This window comes from Cygnus olor, chromosome 6, assembly GCF_009769625.2.
Source record: "Cygnus olor isolate bCygOlo1 chromosome 6, bCygOlo1.pri.v2, whole genome shotgun sequence".
Taxonomy (NCBI): domain Eukaryota; kingdom Metazoa; phylum Chordata; class Aves; order Anseriformes; family Anatidae; genus Cygnus; species Cygnus olor.
In genome coordinates this window covers 29271086-29293077 of record NC_049174.1, presented here as the reverse complement: position 1 = coordinate 29293077, position 21992 = coordinate 29271086, and the positions used below count along the sequence as shown (strand labels likewise).

Here is a 21992-nt window from a genome sequence, read left to right as displayed (position 1 = left end):
TTTGGCACCAGACGCCACAGGAGCGTGACACACACCCCTCTCAGGTACATCCTCACCTCCAGAATAAATCCTCTCGTAATAAACCTGCCACAGCAAGCCATAAACAGACCATCTTGCTCACAAAAGCAGAAGGCATCTAGGGAAGTAGGATTTTTCTTTTTTTTTTTTTTCTTTTTAAGTTCTACTAGCAAGAAGAGATAGATGATGCTGCCTGAAGAAAGGTCAGAAGATGTCTGTCTAGCAGCCATGGCCAAAATCACATAAGAATACTGTAAAAAAAAAAAAAAAAAAAAAAAAAAGCTTTGTATCTGATACGGGAGGGGGGTAGGCAAACCAAAAAAAACCCCACAAATTATCTAAAGTAGATGCTCCCAAAATTGAGGGAAAATTATACCACAAACAAATGCCTCCAAGATGCATTTCTAGCCTCTTATGTCCAGTATTATCTAATTCTATTATTAGATGTGAGAGGTGAATTTCTACTGCTGTAAATTCACATATAGTAGTTAAATTACAAATGCCCTGTAATTTCCTGCATGGTTTAAAGCAGGTTCATTAAAATAACAAAGGGATTCTTGAGTGACATCTGTACCAACAGCTCATTCACATTTAAATGAAAAAGAAAATGAAATTCTTTTATCGTTTCACCGAGATCTACCAGTCACCCGAATCTATTCAGCTGATTCATCCACTCACCAACCAAATCTGGTGGAAAAAGTTCACGGATCAGCTACCGGAAATTAATTTCAGGACTCTATCAGATATATATATATATAGGTTGTAATGAAGGTGGGACTTGCCTTCCCCCTCCATCCCTATTAAACATATCCGAAGGAAATGCAGTCACCAAAAGGATCAGACAATTCCCACAAACATTTTAAAAAAGCAGGATATTTATCAAACTAAATAAGAGGAGGTGTCTAACCTTTAGACGTGTCAGAAGGTAAGTGTTAGTTCACACAAGACAAAGGTCCCTGCTCTACTCAAAGGAGGTAGGGGTGAGAGAACCCAAAGATTTCAGACCCCATGAGGCAACAAAGTGATAAAACAGAAATTGGGTCAGTTTTCAAAATGAAGGTAACAGCGGAGGACAACCAAGCAAAACCTAGACAATACCCAGTGCTTTGCAGAAGCCTTTGAGGAGTTAACTGACACCACACTGAGAAATATTCTGTAACACATGACAAGCCAGTCCCACATCTTCAGGAATCCACCAAATCAAAACTTTTTCCTCCTGGAAAGCTTGCAGAAATGAACATATCGAGGTCAAGACAGAATGGGAGTGAACAGCACTGCTGGGACACTTCCAAGCAATGTGCATTCAAAACAGACCCAGGACATACTAAATGTAACATAAAATCAACTGTGTTGAAAGGTCTTACACTATTCCCAAGGCTCCCCCTCCTTGGAGGGCACTCCTCAGGAGCTACGGAAGACAAGGTTGGAACACTAATTCTCCAGTAGTTAAAACAGCTGGGCTTCTTGCTCTTTCTCCAATCCCAAAATAGGCACCAAAAGAGGGAATTATAAAGTTACGGGTTATCAGATTTTTAAACTTGTCCAATTGCTGCTTTTGTGTGCAAGGTATTTTTGAACAGAAATAGTATCTAGCCACTGGAAGCGCTTACTAAGGGTTGTGATACCTAATACATAATCAACCATTTTAAAAAATCAAGATAAGTAAACAAACAAAAAACACCAAGAACAACTACCACCAACAAAAAAAAAAAGAAACAAAAGAGAGGTACTACCTAAGCAACAGCTGCTAAGAACATGCAGAAATTAATTCCAGAAGTAGAACATAGGTGGTCTGACTCATTATCCCAATAATTCCTTTCAGTTTTAAAATCCATGACAGAAGAAGCCTAAGAGAGGGAAAAAAAAATCCTAGGCAGAAAAGGTTTCAAGCATTGAAGACTTACTTAAATTCTGGATGAAGGAAATGGCTTTGATTCACGTTTCCTTTGCTACTGGCAACTCATTTTGAATAGATGCCAACAGAGATTTGCTCCTGTAGAGAAGTCTCTGCTGATCACTGCTTATTCTTGTTTTCCGATGAGCCTTCTGTGGTGTCAAAAGTGAGTGCTTACCCTCTTCCTTACAAGGTCTACCAGGACAATATGGATCAACAGCACAGAAAACATGAGCGCAGCGAGCAGCAAGGATTCTCCAGCAAAAACAGAACTGTCAGCAATTGATACACATCTCCATTGACACTTCAGCTACCTGTTTGCGTTCAGGTATGAAGATAAATCTTCGACAGGAGCCCTCCTCTCTCTTGTGTCCCTGTGACTATTCTTACAGCTACTTTTTTATGAAACTGCTTAAAGGAACTCTGACAATGACTTGAAGAGGTGACACCTCTTCTGTAGCCCTCTTTTACCGAGTAACCTAAGACGATTGTGGCATTACAGCATTACACTTGCACACACACAGAACACCAGCAAGAATTAATTCCACAGCTGTGATAACATTTACAAAAAATTACTTTTGAAAGTCAAAGGATAATTTAACCCTGATGGCACTTTCAAAACCCAGCACCCAACTGACTGGAAGGGGAGTGATTAGGGGGTGTTGGGGAGCGTTGTGCCGCAAAGAAGTAAGTGAACATGCAAAGAGCCTCATTAACATACAATGACTGTCTCTCTTAAATGAATTTCACAGCATGAGCTCTGCCATATGCTAACAGGCTGACACGCCTTTTTTTTTTTTTTTTTTTAAAAAGTATGGCTGGTTCTGACTGCACAATTACTCGTGTCCCCAATTTTTGCTTACTTTGTCATTTTGAACTGCTTAGCATAAGAATGCATTATCCTGTGAAATGAAAAATCTGAGAGTGGCCATAATGTAATAGGGATAATACATAAAATAGAAGATTATTTGATAAAGGGAAAGGGCTGCAGCTGTTTTGGGGAGTCTATTTCTGTACTTGGGTCAGATAGTGCTCTGCATTTCATAAGATGATCCTAGAGTGGTCATTCCAAAAATATATAAGCCTTTCCCTATTCTTAAGTGACACCCAGAAAGAGAATGTGTGTCAAATAGTGATAAATGACAATGACTGAAGCAAATTACACTACCTCCCTGCTTCAAGATAGAAGGAAAATCGGAAGGTGAGAACAGATCTGGAGATGCCTCCACAGCTTCTCTGATCTCAAGATGAAGTTCTTCCTCTCAGCAGGTGACAACAAGGAAATGCTTTTTTTTAATCGAGTCCACATGGATTTGTAATGCTTGAAGAGAGCAGCTATTTATTTCCTCCAGGAAGATTTTTCTGTTCCCTCCTCACCTTCTACCTTCAGCATTGATCTAATTCTTTTTATTATTGTTAGGGATCTCTTTATTAAAACAAGCACAGAGTATCATATTCCAGCTACACAATGCATTTGGACTTCCGTAATAGAAGCAGAGACCTTTAACCCTCCACAGATCAGGACGTGTATCATGCTCTCAATCTGAGCAGCAGCTCAATATGAACAATTGCATGAGTAATATTACCCAAATGTTGTGGGGGGAACTCATACGGAGAACAACAAAAATAAGCCCATTTTATGCCACTGGAATCTTTGATTAAATACGACTATATGTTTCTCAGTTTCTAATGCTGTTCTTCACTAAAAACTTAGTGTCATGCCTCAAAAAAAAAAAAAAAAACAAAAACTCATCCATATTCCAGTGGAACCTTCCCCAGTTTCCACTGCTTTCTGATACTCCATGCAATTACAGAACAAAAACAACACAACACTTTGGCTGGTTGAAGGATGTAGAATCCTTTTCACCCAAGTTCCCAAGAGATCCCTCTGCAGATCAGTGAAAAACTTCCATTTTGTTGTTTCTTCTTTCTCTTCTTTCCTTAGGGCTTTGGTGTTTTATGGATATTGGTAGCACGTATACTCCCTCTTCAACCCTCATGTCTCTGGGCCAGCGTGATCTTGAAAGGAACATGAAATGCATACAAAAGATGTAACACTATGGGAGGCAGACGTAGGACAGAGGTAAAGGGAACAAGTATCGACAGTATGCCCAGGAGAACTTAGTCCAAAGCATGAGACTAAGGAAGAGAGCAAGGTGAGAGGTAGGCCCTGCTACTGCTTGCCTACTGTCCTCAAGCAAGAAACTTTCCTGTATCTCCATCAGGGTAGCAACTAAGTATGTCATAAACGATATTGAATACTACACAAAGGTTTGTTTGGTGGGTTTTGTTGTTGCTGTTTGCTTTTTTAAATATTTTTAAAATGTCTAGAAGTCCCCAATTGACAGACTTAGACCGTGTGTTAAATACATGGCTCTGCTTGACAATTCCATACCATGCTTACCCTACAACATATTCAACAGAGCAGGGAAAGATAAATTATAACTGAGTGGTTAAAAATACCACTTCATTTTGAAAAATAATCAATGTCAGATATTAGAAGTAAAATGAGACTTTAAATGCTATAACCATGGGTTAAATATGTCAAAGGTAGAGATTCAGCTTGGCTGTCTAACAAGACAAATTCAAAATTAATACCCAAGGTAAGTCATCTTTATTATGAATGTATTGATTTAATCTGGTTATTGTGCAGTTCTGTCTAAACTCCCACAACAATTTTTATATTTTACTTGTTATTCAAATGGAGAAGTCACAGGAACAGATTCTACCAAGATGAAAGGAATTCATTAAGAACCAATAGAAGGGACAGAAACATTTCAGGCACAGAAATATTTTAATTTAGATCTGTCCAGTGTCATTAGGGACTCATAAATCTTTGTAGCAAGTAAGGACAAAGGATCACATTTGTTTGCTTCTTTTCTGTCCCCAAAATTCAGCTCAAGACTAAGCTTTCATGCTTAAGGATGTTGAGGACCTCATAGAAAATAAAGGTAACTAAGAATTTAAGAAATTTTAGAGTAGTATGCTGCCAACAAAAGTTAGATTACCTAGAAGGTAGACGAGGCATGAGCTGACTCCTCAGGTTCTTGTTACAGCACTGGTATGGCTTTGAACTGAGCCCTTAAGGTAGGGACTGATGTACAAGGCGCACTGTGCCTCTAAATAGCTTGCTTATGGATACAGCTTTTTGGGTCTCTTCTAAGAGACTCACTACTGCTCCTTTTAAATGTCAGGAAAGCAAGAGCAAGAATATTATCCTTAGTTCTCAAACTCCTAGCAACAGTAAACTGCAGCAACTTCATCAATTCCTCTAATGCAACAATTTTGAAGTATCGTGTAAGATACTGAAAATAATCCCATTTTTACCCCCATTGACTATTTACTATACAGACAACAGGATAGCTTTTAAATCCAGTATTCAGGTCACGAAGGCTTGTCATATCTTGGTTGTTCTTTCAAATAAAACGTTGCTGTCATGTGCTGTGCCAGTAGCGAGTACAGCATCACTCACTGGTAGTTGAGGACAAAGCTGCCAAATGGACTAGTTTTAGAACAAAACACACGTTGGAAAGCAAGGAGGGCAGAGGAATGGCTATTACAGCAAATACTCACTCCAGAAGTTGTAGTCAGCAAACAGGAAAATGCAATTTATGTGAACACCTAGCAAGAAGTGCTCTCTAAAGGTTCCTTTCTTACTGTATGCTGTTCATGGGTGAGAAAGCGCATGATGAGAACATGAAACTCGTAACGCTTTCAGAAGGGTGAAATTCAGCTTTAAGAGCACCAGCTCTCAGTGCTGTAAGACCAGTGAGGTGATAGCATGAAACTGTACATTCTCAGTAAGATCATACAGACAATTAGCCATCATTTAACGGGTACCATCTTCCATATCTTATAGCCTGCAAATAATTTTGACGAGCTGATCTTGCAAAGCTACAAGTAGGAAAGGATGAGAAAACTTTCTGAGCATTCTACAATGAGGTAAAAATTGTTATTTTTCCATCATTTTCAGACATCAAAACTTAACTACTGTACTTAAAACTGCTCGTAAAATTGGACCTCCTACTTAGTTTCCAAACATTAAAAGCCTCAAAGTGATTTGAAAGCTAAGAGAAGACAAGAGTCAGGCCTATAGAGAGAACGATGAAGTTACCCAAGTACAACCACCTTTAGCCTGCCATTAAAAATCTTGCATATAAAAGTTGGTTGCTGTAAAGCCATCATAGATCAAACCTTCTCTTTATACACACTTACGGATAGCTGTTGAAAAAGAACTGCATTTATCTTGTTCTAGGCACTGCAGTCTGTACGTTAGAAACTACTGGTAACTTTAATCTCCTAGAGGCTACCAGGGACAATCTGATTCTTTGATTCAACAACAACAGGCAGATACCAAAATTTACATTTCTCCTGCTATCACATACTTCAATATTCCTTCCCTTCTGGGGGCCACTTGTCTTGCTAACCTCCCATTCTGCTGTTTCCTGCTGGTTAAATGCAAAGAACTAGTAGGAGTGCTCTTATATGCCAGCCACACAAATACATTGGAAGCTTGCAGTAACAAAGCAGAGGTCAAAACTAAAGCCGAGGACAGGACCTAGGTAACATCATTCTGATATACAGCAGCAATTTGAGTGCCAAGTAGTAAGGGATTATGATTTTACACTCAACAAGCTGCATTGATACGGCTATATTCTTTCTACTCTCCACTAATATATTCAGTAAATTTTGACATTCCCTTTTTCCCCATCACCATAAAACATATCAGTGTCAGTGCCACAATTAGATCAAGGGAGTTTCTGAAGTTCTTTCATTAGGTTTTACCATCTAACATTTGTATTGAAATTAGTAGCTAAGATAGAGACAAATTTTGCTCTTGAATCAACAGTTACTTGGACATCCACTGGTGCAACAGCAGAATTCAGCTGCTGGCTCCTAAACTGGTATAAAGAGCAGCACATGTTTTGGGAGTCTGGCCTTAGCTGCCGGATGTTTGGCACACACCATACATACCTTGAGTAGAGGCATGGCAGCTCGACATCGTGCAGTTTTTATGTTCTTTAGGTAATGAGATTCATCCTGAAACAGAACAGGCACTGAAATGAAGACAGCTCTGATCCACAGTCCAACTGCAGGATAAAGAACAAATTCCCAATATTCTCAGCTATCTAAAATATTACAAGCTTATCCTCCCAGAGGAAATTTCAAGCACTGGGATAGTCGCATCGAATTCTAAACACGAAGACAGCACGTGGAGTAGCAGGCTTCCCACATTCAAACCCACAGTTGCACGCAAATGAAATGGAAATCAAACCTTAGAGCCATGAATCTCAAATGATCCCAGGCAAGTGACCAGAGGCGGATGGAAACGGGAGGAGAAAGAGGAACATCATCTCCACCACTGATGCTCATTTGCCCCTGCGTGTCCTTTAAATGCAGCAAACATGGGAGGCCTACAGAGTGATACTTCCCTAACTGAAGGGTTAATGAAAACAACAAGGAAAAAAGAAATCTAATTAGGATCCAACTGCTCTGCTGATAGGGCTCACCAGGTGGATAATAGCCTCCTACTTGAGACATCACCCCCAAACAGGCTTCATTTCTTCTGCTATAGCAAAGCAGAACCTGGACACAAAATCTAATCGGCACCCTCCAAGGTACATTCTCATCTCTCCATGTCTGGATGAGCAAGCAACCATGCGTGTAAAGACAATACAACTGCTTAGCCTCCCAGGCACAGTCTTCTCCCTCCTGATTAACAAATAAGCTACATTATTGGCCCCAGTCAGCAAAGAATATCAGAAGTAAAAGCAGGGAAGCTCAGCACTCAGTAGAACTCCTAGCATCTGTAAAAACTTGCAGAGTGTCCATATCTGAACATATAAACACACAGAAAGAACATTTGCCAGCTCAGGGCTGGTAAAAGGTTCCAATGTAGTAGCCCTAGAGCCTGAGTCCCTTTACTGAAAAGAGCAGCCCACATAAGATAACAATCTGCATTTCCACCCTGAGAGTGGCTTGGGGGGAAAAAGGAAAAAAAAAAATCAATTCCCTCATGAGCAGTTTTGGTCTCCAACCACCTCCCCCCTCCCACCCCCCCCCCCCCCATCAACTCCCATATTCCCATCTGATGCTGAGAAACAAAAGGTCTGTTATGTTCCAAGGTTTATAATTCTGGGGACAGGTGCACCTGTTAACTGAAAGCTAGCCTGAGAACACGAAACACAGGAAGCTTTGTAGACACTTTTGGTCTTTATTTATCCAAGCTGGATTTGAAGCACTACGTGTTTTGAATTTTTACCAACTGAAATCTAGAAAAATGCCTTTTACCATGACTCCAAGAAAGGTGAAAAAAATGGATTTCAAACTAATTTACAAAAGCAGAGATACTTGTGACTGAAGAAAGCTTAATGCACGCTGTCAGTGGAACCCAAACAAGGGGAGGTTTTTTTGATGCTTTACCCACGTAGGTGGTGTTGAGAGGTTATCTGGCTTACTTGATAAACACTGAAATCAACCTGAAGTCCACTTCCCTTAAAAAGATGCAACTCCAAGACTATTATATGGATACAACACACCTTGCTCTCCGGCAAAGGACACGCCCAACCACAATGAAACCAAAGACGCACCTTAACCATTAAAACAGAAAATACAGCCTCAGGAATCAAAAAAGCTTCATAAAATCCTACTGCTCATGAGGAGAGCTGTGATCACAGCCACGATTACAAGACAGTTTCAGTGCTAAAAAAGCTCTGCCTCACTTCTCTGCAGTACCACACAAAGGATACGCGACTTGCAACGTATAATTAACTTCAAAATTCCAGTGTACTACTTACAATAATAACTACTTGGAAAGTGCTCTTGAGTTGTTTGTCCATCTTGCTAAGGAGATCAAAGCTGATAATGTTAATCAAGCTTCCTGTTAGGTTGTCTTTGCCAGTCACGATGACGTTCGTGCTACCTGGACTCAAGGATGGAAGCCACCTGTGAAACGCCTGGAGGAGAAGAGAGTAATTTCATTCTGGTGCTCACATCCCCTGTCAGGATCACAAACCCCATCACAAATTATAACACGAATGCTTCGAACAAGGACTCACCCCACCCACCATCAGACACGAGCTGAGGGAACAGAAAGGGTCAGCAGCATTCCCATGGCAGCACTGCTGGTAATGGGAAGATCAAGAATAGCACCCGGGCTGTAAGGCCGAGCCCACCTTCCACAGCCAGGAAGGCTCAAAATTGATTTATTCTTGTTCCTTACTGAAAACAAAGTATGATCTGCAACAAAAATGGGTGCGACCTCCTGACGATATTACTTGCTATGTTCACAGACAGAGAATGCAATGAACGCTATCGATAGGCAAGTTTCTAGTTCTCCCAACTCAACAGGAAACTTAGGCTCTTAAGTACAAACTTCTGAGAGGTAAACATCTCTTACAACAGTAATGTTTACTCCACAATGACAATAAAGTATAACACATCCAGATCAACAAAAACTCTTCCACTAGCCCTGCTTCTTAAAAAGTATACCAGAAAAAAAAAATACCAATATAACAACAACAAAACAGGAAGAAAAGATCAAGCCAACACCACACCAGCTGCTCTATGACAGCAAATGAACTTCATGTGGTAATAGTTGCTCAAAACAACCTCTTGAAATGCTCCACACCCCATAAGAAGACATCCTTCTGCAAACCCATCTGTTAGGTACTGAGCACCCGGCCCTTCCCTTGTAAACCTGACCCCAGGGACACCAATCTCCCTGCAACGTTTGAGTCCTGATGACCTTGCACTGCAGAGGACTGGCTGGGGCTCCAGTAATCAGGATCTGGTCCCTACAGAAACGTATTCAAGCAGTGGCGATGGGAAACGTCGTCTCTGCCTCCAGGCCCTTCACTCGCAGAAATCCCCCAAGCCTCATTCTTCTCCTCCATTCAGCAACTACGTGTTGTAGTCAGAGGAGTCAAATACCAACAGCATGCGAGAAACTAACAACTGGCTATCACGCACCACCTATAAGCACCACAAGCAAAATATGCCGCCACATGGGCGAGGTCAGATTCCAGCCAAAAAACGCGTGGCTGCTGCGACACAAAATTGAGCCAAAGGCTGAAGCAGTGGGAAGGTATCTAGAAGCTCCTACTGTACTGTTCTCTCCTTTTGTAAAGGTCACTTGCCTCATTCACACCATAAAAGCGATCCTATACTTGATGCTGAACTTGGCCCGTAAGAAGTACTTTGAAATTCTCTGAACAGAAGATCTGAATCTTAATTAAAAAAAAACAAAAAAAAAAACCACAACGCTGAACTCCAAATGCATGCCTGCAGCACTTCTCACTGAAGAGTAACTTGCACCTTCTTGCTAGCTTCCTATTGCACCTCAAAATATTACGGCACTCAATGCCAAGAGCCCAGATAATCTAAAAATAAATCCTGCAGCTCTGAGACGAAGACAATTTCTGGCAATTCAGCTCCAGAGACACAACAAGAGTTTCCATGTTAAACACATCTGTGCAGAAGTGAACTGAGAAGGTTACAGACCGTAACAAACTTCACCGTCTTCCACCTTCTGCAACGCATTTTGCTTGGACTCAGGTATTTCACATACTCAAAGCGACACAGACAATTTTAAAGCAAACATCCTAGCAAATAGCTCGCACAGTGGCCTCCTGAGGAGTCAAGAGGGCATAGGCAGAGCAAATCAAGCACTCAAGAAGAAAACCTTCATACTGCTTAAATCTCCTGGAGCAGGATGTAGGAGTTTAGCTGCAGGTACCAAGTACTTCAAGAACCCAGGCCCCAGAACACTCCCAGTGTCTCCAACAGGAGCCCTGAATCCAGGTTAGGTGTTGAATCACAAGTCCACAGGCCTTTGAAGTAAGTCCTTTTTCTTTCCCATCTGAAACATGATGAGCATTACTCCCTCGTTCAGATCTTTTTTTCTTGCCACCCAGTGTTTTGTTGCACTACTGGATGTGAAAACACAAGCCGAGATGCTCTAACAGCCAGATTACAGAACAACAAGAACAAAAAAAATGCAAGTAAATCCCCACCAATACATTTCTCATCACTGAAGCATCACAGGGAAGACTAAACTCCCACCCTCTCCGACTCAGACGTAAAATTACCGACCTAAAACATCTGGCTTACATTTTTCTCCTGCAATGAACATCTCACTAGCCTATGGCAACCAAAGAGCCTCAGTCATGACAGTGATTTCTTTCAACAAATCACATTTCCCAACCACATGAGCTTTGTTGAGCTTCCGTTTCACAGTGATAAAGGGCTCAGAGGACTTAGCATCATACAGTGAACATGATGAAAGACATATTATGACAAATATTCGATGATGATGATAATGGGACCTCTTGAGAAGAAAGAAGAATAACAAGAAGCTCAGCATCTAAGTCCTGCTGTAAAGGAATTGAATACAACAGACGGTTGCTTCAATGCAACTACTGTCTTCGGCACTAGTGACTAAAATGCCTCCTTGGAGCTGGCTGACTTGCAGAAACAAAGTTAACAAAGGCCCACAGGACATTTTTTCTCTAAATCTCCATCTTTTCAATAGATCAGCTGGACTGCAAGAAGAAAATCAGCCAGTAAAAGAAAGTAGGCTTGTATCATATGGCCAATGCCAAGCAATTTCCCCCATCTTAAGTTTCTAAGCAAGTACAGATTTTACTTTCTTACCTTTAAAATACATCATCTTAAAATTTTAACTTGTACAGACTGCAACACAGAATAACCACCACACATGCCCTCTACTGGCCATCTACGTAATGTTAAACTCACAGTACCTCTGCCCACGTAAACCTCACAGAAGAAGGAGTCACCACCAGCAGGGGCCATTCCTTTCGGTAATAGGCAGCGATGCAGATCGCCTGGATAGTCTTGCCCAAGCCCATGTCATCCGCAAGAAGTACACGGCCATTTCTGAAAATTGCAAAACTGGGGGAAATAAAAGTCAAGAAATGGGTTACCGTCTCTCCTGGTGTCCAAGATGAGCGCAACTCAACAACGGTCTAAATCAGATGAGAAGCACTTTCTAGAAAAATTGAGGAAAAAACAGAAAAAAAATCCTTCTGCAGATTGTGGACGACACTACAGTGAGCATCAACTGCAGTAAATGTCTTTAGCCTGCTGCATGGTACCCAATAAACTGCAGGTGTTTTGTAGGATAAGCCTACAACGTGAATTGCCTGGAAGTAATCTGGGTTCTTCAGTAAACCCGGATCTTCTCAATTAGTTTTAACATAAGTAAGCAGCTCACAAAATTCTCCTCCCAAAGCTTGGATGGTTCAGCCCAGACCTTAAGAGACATTGATTTCATGCAAGAAGTAGATGTAAGACCTTACAATTATTTAAAGCACATTTTCCATGCCATTATTCATGTCTGTCTGGGTTAAGAAAATATTAACAACAATGCCATTTAAATAGCAGTAAATGCAGACTTTCCTGGGTTGCATCTTGAATTCAGCAACTAATGGCTGTATATGGCACAGAGAGGGACATTTAAAATGTTCCTTCTACATACAGTTAGTCATTCCAAGCCTTTCATGACCAGAGTCCCATTTCCTGGCACTTTCCATGTACATTAGTATTTGGAGGGAAAAAAAAAAGTCATTTGGATAAAAAAAATGACCTTACAGAAAAATCATATGACAATTAGGCACATATTGAATCGTGGGAGAGAGATCAGAGATGTACCATTTGAACAGTTCTGTAAGACTAGCAAAATGATATTTTTGTCCTGACTCATGATGAAGAATTCTAGCTAGAAACGAATAGATGTGTCATTCAAAAAAAAAAAAAATCAAACAAAACAAACCACACCAAACAACCAAGAGCCCAGAGTGCCAGAGTGTGACAACCCAAGACACTGGAGAAATGTTTAGCCCTCTGTGGAAGAGAATGTGGCCTGGGCACAAATATAAAGCATACAATTCCAGGCAAGGACCAGCTCTAACAGCATGCAAAAAGGACCTACTTCACACCTTCCCGCTGAAAGGGCATGAGGCTTGTCACAATTTTAGAGTCCACTACTGAAAGGTCAGCATCAGGAAAGTCTGTCGTCGGTGACGTGGAGCTCTGTATTTGAGCAGCGAAGGTCTGTACTACTGCCTCGGGAAGTGGCTCCATTTGTACAGACGCGAGGCTCTGGAACATTTTCACTGCAAAGAGCAGAGCAGTTTATTATCAGACGAGGTGACACACACGTGACTTACGTTATTGACACAAGAGCACATCCCTTGACCTCATCTACGACATTATTTCCTACCCTGAAACAGCTCAAGAAAGCACTGCATCATGCGCAGGTGTTGGCCTGGCCTCTTCCCTGAAGTCTATTTCAGCACCACATGATGAATCACATCCCCTCCCCTTGTATTTAGGCTTGATTATAAAAAACTGAAAGTCTGATGCCATCATTCAGAGATGATTGCTACTAATACAGCTGGAGCTGGATTATTCACATTGAGGGCAGTTTAGGGCACATTTTACTCTGGAATAAAAGTATGGATTGGAACAAAAGAGCTCTTGAAGCCTAGAAAGCAAGAGCACCTTGATCCTGACCTTGGGATTCTGCATTAAATTTCTCTGAGGTCTCTACCACCCCTGAGTACACGATCAGGAGTGACCTGAGACAGTTAAAGAAGGTCATAGGAATCCTCAGCTTTGAAAACTCTTCTCCTCTTACCCAAATTCACACAGGTTCAGCTCTGACTAAAATGCACATCACCCCGCTTTCAGCATATTTGGGTAAGAAAACGGGCAGTGCCTCACGACTCAGAGACCCTACCCTCGTACCACGCTGTCAGTGGCACTCGGCCAGCCGTCCTTTAGGGGCCAACAGCAACTCCCTGCTCAGTCGGCGCGCGCCGTTCACCAGGACAGAAGTGGTCTGCAGGCCAGAACCAGCCCACAGGCAGCCACCCGAATCCCTCAATACTACTCACGTTTGACTCACGAGGCCCCTTTCACAGCCTCCCTGTCCCATCCCAGAAGGAGAAAAGTAAGTCTTTTTAACCCAGCTGTGAGTTTCTATGAAAATAAATACCAGTTTCAAACATACAATGAGTAGGGAGCAGGAAATCAGGCTCAGTAATCAATCTTTGGCCACGGACTGAGAAACAAAAGACACCTGTACACTAGGAGCACAAATGCATGTGCACGGATCCCTTCCTGTGAGGAGCCACTTTTACTTAGTGGCTTGTACAGGAAGTCAGGAAGACGTAAAAACAACCCTGTTTGCAAAAACGACCAGTGCTATGCACGCTGAAATAAGAACTCACTACACCAGCAGTAAATGCACCTCCAGAACCCCGTCAGGTATTCCCATTTCAGTTATCTGCAAGAGGAAAGCAGCATTATGGACCCCTGCCACATGAAGGGGGAAAAGCAATTCGAAGGAATATACATATGAAAAGATTTCCATTTGCGGTTGGGCAATGGCCAAACTTTCTAAACTCTCCAGTTTAATTTATACTTCTTCAATAGCAGGAACTCTCTCCGCCCGAAGTAGAGCACAAGCTTGTTATTACACTCACAGACTGAGCTATGTGTTAGCATAATTGCTACAATTTGCTCACTGATAATTCTGTTGCTATTGTTCTGTACATGAGCTGGGAGAGTGATTAAGATATATCTGCCACCAGCATGATTCATCCAACAGACACTTTTTACTGAAGTGACCTTTATATAAAGATGACTGAGCAACTAGGCAAAGAGACATTAACCTCTACAAACAGTTCCAAACTAACAGATATCACTACTGGAAATGGCAACCAGCCTTTTAAAAACCTTTTTTTTTTTTCCTGACGTAGGTAAATGAACAGGCACAAAGCTAATGCTGTTCCTCAGAAAGGCACATGCTACAGGAAGCCTCAAATGCCCTCACAAACTGCACCGCCCAAGAACATCTCTGGAGGTTTTTGGTTCAGGTTTTGGTGGCGGCGGTTTGGTTTGGTTTCGCTTTCTTTAAATCTGTGGTATTCTGGATCCTTCATGCAATGTGTAAACCTGTCAGCGTAGCAAAGAGAGTGACAGACCGGGAGATGATGCATTTGTTCTCACTACCTAGCTCCTGCTACGGGATCAGGCCCTTTGCACATACAAAAGATCTTTCAGCAAGCTGCGTGAGATCATCAGCTCTCACTGCAATTCAAGTCTGTCAACATCCCAGTCCTGGAGTTTCAGAGCCTCCAACCAGGCGCACACAATTGTTTTCATGATTTGCCATTCCTACAAGGCCTCACCATGTAGCTTCCAGCCCTACAACCATTGCTAACATTCCGAAGGCATGCATCATAGACACAGAGAGATAGTCATGAAGCATGCTTCAGTATCCCATGGAAGCACGAGCCTGCACTGGAAGAAAAACTACATGGAGCATTCCAGCTCTGAAATGCTCAGCCCTACACAACACGCTTTCTAAGGATGAGTGCAGAGCACCCTGCTTATTACCTTTCTGAAGCTTACCCCCATCAAATTCCACAGCCACATACCCTCCCATAAGTACCAAGGCAAACGCAGCGGGCCAACTGGAATGATAAATAACAATTATAATACTTAGGACTTGCATAATGCTATTCATCTCAAAGCACTCTATAAACTTCACTAAACATAAAAAAAAAACTAAGCAGCAGATGTGCTAGGAACATGCTGCTTAGACGGAATTGTTCTGCAAAGCGGCATCCATTAAAAAACAACAACAAAACCCACAACAACAGAGTTCTACATTTCAGTTCAGCCAGTCACAGTTCCACCAGCACAGCATGGGTGCACTAAGGCGGGAGTCTACCGGTCAACTTCTGCCAAGAAATGAACGCTGTAGCAACATCCTGTTCTTTGATTCCACTTGAGAGAAGAATAAATGGTGTTCTTGAAAAGATTTTTTTGGTAAGCTTTCTTTTAAGTATCTATCAACTAACACTGAAGCATTCTAGTAGGATATGAAATTCTGCATCAAGACGACTACTTCGAGCAGATCTGCACACGTCTGCAAGAGAAACAAGCAGCTCTTCTTGTTTGGCCAACAGTAAATACAGCTACGGGAGAAAGCTGAATTCTAACCTGCCTTGTACATCAGCTGGAAGCCTAACATCGTGTGACGTCTACAAAGACATTATTATTAACAGTAAAACGTATGCTGAACAAAACCAGCTAGAGTCAACACCCAGACTGTGCCCACACATGAACTGTTGTTACAGAAATCGTCAGCTGACTTGAAAACCTAGTGCTTTGACCTGAAAGACAAAATTTGCCGAGTGTGAAACAAAACAGCATGACACTGTGCACACTACTGGAATATTGTAGCTAACGAAGAGGAAGAACTGGAAGTAAAACAGCCTGGTAAGCTTTGCTCTGTGCTCTTTTCTGAGCAAGGGGTGGCTGTGCCAGTTTACAAATTGATACGTGCACAAGAGGGAGCAAAACATCAGGGACAGGCTGGCGCTGAGGATTAGAGGAGCACACCTAAAGGGTCTGTAAGACAGAATTTCTGTGAGGACAAGAAGGCCTAGCAGCCACCAGGCCTACCTGTTCAAATATGGCAGGAGAAGAGAGGAATCTGTTCTCCTGCAGCTCCTTAGAGTTCAAGTAGAGCTGCTGTACGTAATAAGCAGGAAGATTTTTGTGACAGCAAATACAGACATATCCTCTAAGGAGCCGTACAGAAATTCAGCACAGAATCTTATAGAACAGGGCCACCCTCCCAGCGGGCTGCCATGAATAATATACATATATAAAGTTTTGAGTCTGGGAAAAAAAAAAAAAAAAGTCTGACGAAAGGGGAAGATACCCATTTCATGGTTCGTTAGCCACTCATCTCCCCAGAGCCGAAAGGCTCAGTCCAAGAAATGAAGTTACAATTCATTTGCCAATCCCCGAAAATAGCCTTAGCCAGAAAAAAAAAAAAAAAAAAAAAAGCTGCAACTCACTCAGTTTGGGATAGTCCTCCAGCAAGAAATTCCACTTTCTGGTCTTCGCATCTGCAATAGTTATAACAAACACTGTCACAACTCTTAAAACAGACTGAATTCTCTGTCCGTAAGAACATGGCTATCCATCCATGCCTCTTCATTTCAGAATTGAATCCACAGCACTCCAAAAGCAGCCCAAACAACATCAAAATAATAACAGACTCACCGTAATTTCTAGAATTCATCTGTTTGAACACTCCAATAACTTCTGCAGAATACCCAATATCAACCTCAAACCGGAAGCGAGAGATCAGCACACACTTCCCTTTGACGAGGGCTGAGGGTTTCTTCCAGTTCTTGCACATCTTCAAGAGGGATGTCACATCAACCCCACCGTCACTGAAACGAGAGCCTGATGCCAAGCCAACCACATTTTCTCCTTCCAGTGGTGCCAGAATCACTGAAGAAAGTCGATTTGCTTCTTCCACTAGGAAGAAAAACCATCAGATAACACGGAAAGAACAAAGGACACGGATAAACTAGATGCACAGGATGCTTTGGAAAAGGATGACGTGGATGACAAGCAAGCCAGACACCTTCACATTGAAAGGGAATGATTATGCCTTGCTTTAACTCGCAGGGACAAAGAATAGAGAGAGTGGTGGCACAAAGCGCACAGCGGGGGCAGGGGGAGCATGTGAGAATAGGGGAACTAAGGCCCGTCCAGTATTGTCGCTGTGTTAGGCTTCTGCAATCAACAGTCCCAAAATGTGGCTTACTAGGCCAGTGCAGGCAACCTGCAGAACCACACTGAGCAGCAAATCGCACACAGTCACTACCCAGTATTTTCACTTAAGAAGCTGAAGGGACAGGGGGTAGGTGATCAATATGTATGTGCCTGGAAAGGCTGGAAGGCGCTTCTGCAAACAGCAAAGGAGAAAGATCTAAGCACATCTGCCTCATGTTTCACGTGGACCTCTGATATACAACCTCATCTAGTAGGAGTGCCCTATACTCATAATACTCTAGGAAGGAATCTAGTCCAAAACCTCAAATCTCTCCTCTGTTACAATTTAAGTCCATCACCCTTTATTCTCACACATCTCGCAGCTAGACTTGTACTTCCCCCGGCCATCTGGGCTCCTATCTTACTGATTACTAGCAACCACCGCCGTCATGATGCCAGGGCATGGGGAGAGAAGGGACATATCATTTTCCAGCTGTTAGTCAAAGACCACGGCTAACAACGCTAACTAACAGCACATTTTTCCTTGTCTCTCTGCCAATCTATACCCATATGTTGTCTTTACTGCCATAGCTGAACTGTGATGGTTTAAGGAAAAAAAAAGCCCGACATGATTTAAAAAAAAAAAAAAAATCTCTTCATTTGCAAGCTCCTTGGTGCAGAGACTCTGCTCTCATCTGTGCTTGACAAACTTCAAGTAAACCAGCAGCACTTAAATAATGAATGTGTGGCAACCCACATGGGAAACTAAAATACCAGCACTCATCTGTGGGTTTTTTCAAAGTGCTCAACACAGGCCCAATTCTGTTCCCACTGAAATCAATAGTGATTTATCACTGGCTTCAATACAACGTGCTTTTGAAAAGCTTACCTGAACTGTTTGCCTCTGTCATCTCTCAATCTTTCCAGAACAAAATGACAGTAGAGAAAGAGATAAAACCATTCTTGCTATGTCAAAAAAGGCAACTTCATTTTCAGCCTCACTCAGAGCTTTAAAAAACTGAGTTTTTTCCTTTTCTGACACCCAAAATTAACAGGAAAAAACGTAAAAAATATATGTTTAACAAGAAAATACTTGAACAGACCTAGAAATTAAGCATTAGCCAGAGGAACACGCTCAGGTCTCCATACAGACTCATATGAAGGATCCACACAGCAGATATTTTCCCTGTGATACGGCTTGTTGACTCCTAAGCAATTCAGCAAGTGCAGGATTAAGTCTATGCTTGGCATTTATACTACCCCAAAAATCAAGTTATTTCTAATATACTACACCATGTCAGAAAAATGTTATGAGCTAGAAGTCTAAAAGACAGGCATTATGTTTGAGTAGCACTGTTTCTTTTATTACTCCAGACAATAACAAAGCTAAATAACAATTATGGAAAGGTTGCAGGGGGGATGTTAAGACTTAGATCTTTTTTTTATCATTCAACAGTCCATTTACTTACTGAAACTGATGTAATCTTCCAGGCTGAAATTCCATTTTTTCATAGTAGGATCTAAAATAGGGCAGAATATGAGTCATTTAGGGTAGAATAAAGCGGTGCTATAAAACGTTCATGCCAGGCAAGATAGAATTCATTCTACTCATGCAAACTTCTTGATACACATCTGAAAAACAGCACGCACAGGCTTACAGCTACCTGACACCAAAAGAAAGCCATAGGGCACATCAATACTAAAGCAAGAAGAATGCATCAATCATTCACAGGCAGCAGCAACATATGGGGGGAAACAAAAGTAGAACGTAACAAATAAAGGCAGGGAGAAAAGATCAGAAGCAAGCTGAAAAGGTGGAAACTCCACTACTCTCAATAACCCAGTTAACAGAGCCAGCCCATCAACTCTGAACTACAGCTGAAGTGACCCATTTTCCCACACTAATTCATGGATAACTTCTCTTCCTTCGTTCCCAAAAGGCTCTGACCAGCAGCCGACACAAGACTTATTAGAGCACTGTTCATAAAGCAAAAATTCTGATTTCCTGGCTCAATCCAAGCTCAAGATATTTACACCCAGAAATTCTTTCCAATTTCAGCTGCCTTTACTTTTGCAATCCCCCATTAATACTACATATTCCACCCCAACAGCAGCTGCACTAAGGGCATACAGCTACTGCGATTCCAGCTGATGCTGAAACTTCAATCCAACATAAAACAGATATGACAGCAACCAATCAATTCTTACCATAGCTTTTGCTTGGTATTTTCTTAAACACAGCAATGAGTTCAGCATTATACCCTATTTCAACCAGGAAACGGTCTTCCCCATATTTCACACATTTTCCTTTTGTAACGTTATTCGCCTTCTTGTGAGAGGCAGCTTCAAAAGTAGAGCCTGCACCAGAAAAGCTGGTCAGCTTCTGCACCTTACCACTGGCCTGAAAGGCACCACCTCCCCCCTGGCTTTCTGTTGGTCTGCCTCTGTTTATCCGTGTTTCTGAATCACTTGGGGTGGCGCTGCTCGGCGCTGAAACATATTTTATGGCAGATTTGCTCCAACTTTGTAAATCTTTAATACCATCAGAGTGCCTGTTATCAATTAATTTAGGATGAGATGGTTCTGCAGGGTTTTTGGAAGCTGGGTAGCATGCGGGCTGCTGGAATGTACCACGATTAATTAAAGCTTCTTGTCCATGTTTCTGACCATCAGCATCCGAGTTTTGTTGATGGGAATAACTCAGAGAATTTGGGATCGTTGTAGGGAACTGCTTAATGCCACTTGCTTGCTTCGAGTCCTCTGAACAATTCTTTTGTTGCTCTCCATGTGAACCAGCCATCTGTTGGTTTGCAGAGTAATGATTATAATTTTTCTGAAGATAGCTCTTCTGCTCTGCAGGACTGTTTGGATTCTGTTGGTCTTGGCTAATGAACCTGACATGACTGTTTTCTTGCTTCAAGTTTCCCCAATTGCCTGGACTCTGTTCTTTCACCTGAGGTCCAGCAACCCCCACCTGTCCACCTCTCTGTGCTGCTAGCCTCTCTGCTCTCCTAGCCAAAGCCTTCTGGCGGTTCTCTTCGATTCTTTTCTTTTGCTCTTCTGTAAGGCCTGATGACATCTTCAACAATTCAGACAAACCTGAATCAAAACCGCATCAGTATTTAATCACAGAGGCACCTGCTTCTTTACAGGACCGGAGGCCAACCTACATAAGAAAACAGCAAAGAGAAACAGGAAGTTTCAACCCTGTCCCCAACAAAATTCTTATTGTACTGACAGCTCAGTATTATTTGTGGTTAGATATTACTGTAGCTGCTCCTACACAAAAATCTAGCTGTCAGACCAATGCTGAACCAGTATCAGTGAGCAAACGCTGATAACCACCTCTAGGGCTTTCCATACTAGTCCCACATAGACAAGAGGTATGGAAAAACTAGAAAACCTCCATTTCCTAACAGCTCTGAGCACCCTCTTCTGCAAGTCCTAGCAGTCACCAGTCCTGATAAAACTGCCAAGCATGGGAATAGTCTGTGAAGACAAACGCAGGCAAAGCAGTAAGTCTCTGCGAGGTCTTACGCAGGAAGCATTTTATATTTCTGGTACCTAACAACAACGATGGGACCACACCCCACCTTTCCCGCTCGTCTTCCAGTTCTTGGGCATCTCACGGCGCGGAGCAGATACAAACTGATGAGCAAAGCGGGGAGGCAGCTCCTGCCTTGAGAAAGGCCCACCCACAGCCCGAGGGCTTTCTGCTGGCTGCACCAGGCTCCCACCACACGTCCCCTCACGCCCTGAGCCTTGCCCACCTCCTGCAGCGCCTGGCGAGGGGCTTTCTTCACCCTCTGCACAAAACGAGGCTCACTCCTTGCCCCCCCCTCTGCAAGCTGGGGGTCGCCCCGACCCCCTCGAGGCCCAGCTGCCGCCCCACGGGGAGCCACCCCCGCGGCACTCCTCCATCCCGCAGCGGCCCCGCACCGCCCCGCTGCCTCCCCGCACCCGCAGGCCGCGGCCCTGCCCTCCCAGTGCCCGCACACCCACCGGCGGGCAGAGGCCGGCCACGGCGCCAAAGGGCGCGCAGCCATGCGGACTACAACTCCCAGGAGCCCCCGCGCTGGCCGCCCAGCGGCCCCGGACAGGCAAGGGCGAGTGGCACGCCGGGAACTGAAATAAGGCGCGGGCCGCTGGGCACGCTGGGAAATGGAGTCTTCCCAGCCCGGCGCCATTTTAGGGGCGCTGGTGGGGTTCGCTGTTGGAGTAGGGACTGAAAGAGGGGTTAGTTATGCTTTCTGTCCCTGTCCTCTGCCCGCATACGGGGTGTGGGGTTCTTGCTGATAGCCATGGGCTGGGGCTTTGCCCCCTAGTAGCACCTAGCAGGGCTCTCTTACCAGCTGCCTCGTGGGCCTAGTGCACTGAGGCACATGTCTGTTAAACGGCTGCAGAATTACAAATAGGAGTAATGCATGGGAAACAGTGATGCTACCTTCATAATAATGTAATTAGTCATATT

General features: G+C 42.9%; 1 protein-coding gene across 4 annotated transcripts in view; it reads right to left on the bottom strand.

Annotated features, from left to right (window-relative positions):
- The window catches only part of SMARCAL1 (SWI/SNF related, matrix associated, actin dependent regulator of chromatin, subfamily a like 1), a 35263-nt gene extending 13626 nt beyond the window's left edge, over positions 1–21637 (bottom strand). For 2 of the 4 annotated variants that reach the window (XM_040561429.1, XM_040561433.1), the window contains exons 1-9: positions 21524–21637; positions 19730–20687; positions 18991–19041; positions 17021–17281; positions 16813–16863; positions 12864–13047; positions 11674–11824; positions 8710–8868; positions 6887–6952 (exon numbers count right to left, since the gene is read on the bottom strand). In XM_040561429.1, the coding sequence (XP_040417363.1) occupies positions 6887–6952; positions 8710–8868; positions 11674–11824; positions 12864–13047; positions 16813–16863; positions 17021–17281; positions 18991–19041; positions 19730–20600 (1794 nt within the window). In that variant the 5' untranslated portion in view covers positions 20601–20687; positions 21524–21637. Of the gene's footprint in view, positions 1–6886; positions 6953–8709; positions 8869–11673; positions 11825–12863; positions 13048–16812; positions 16864–17020; positions 17282–18990; positions 19042–19729; positions 20688–21085; positions 21250–21291; positions 21431–21523 lie in introns of those variants that run through there. The other 2 variants (XM_040561430.1, XM_040561432.1) reach the window with 2 other exon arrangements.
- Positions 21638–21992: the final 355 nt, after the last annotated feature.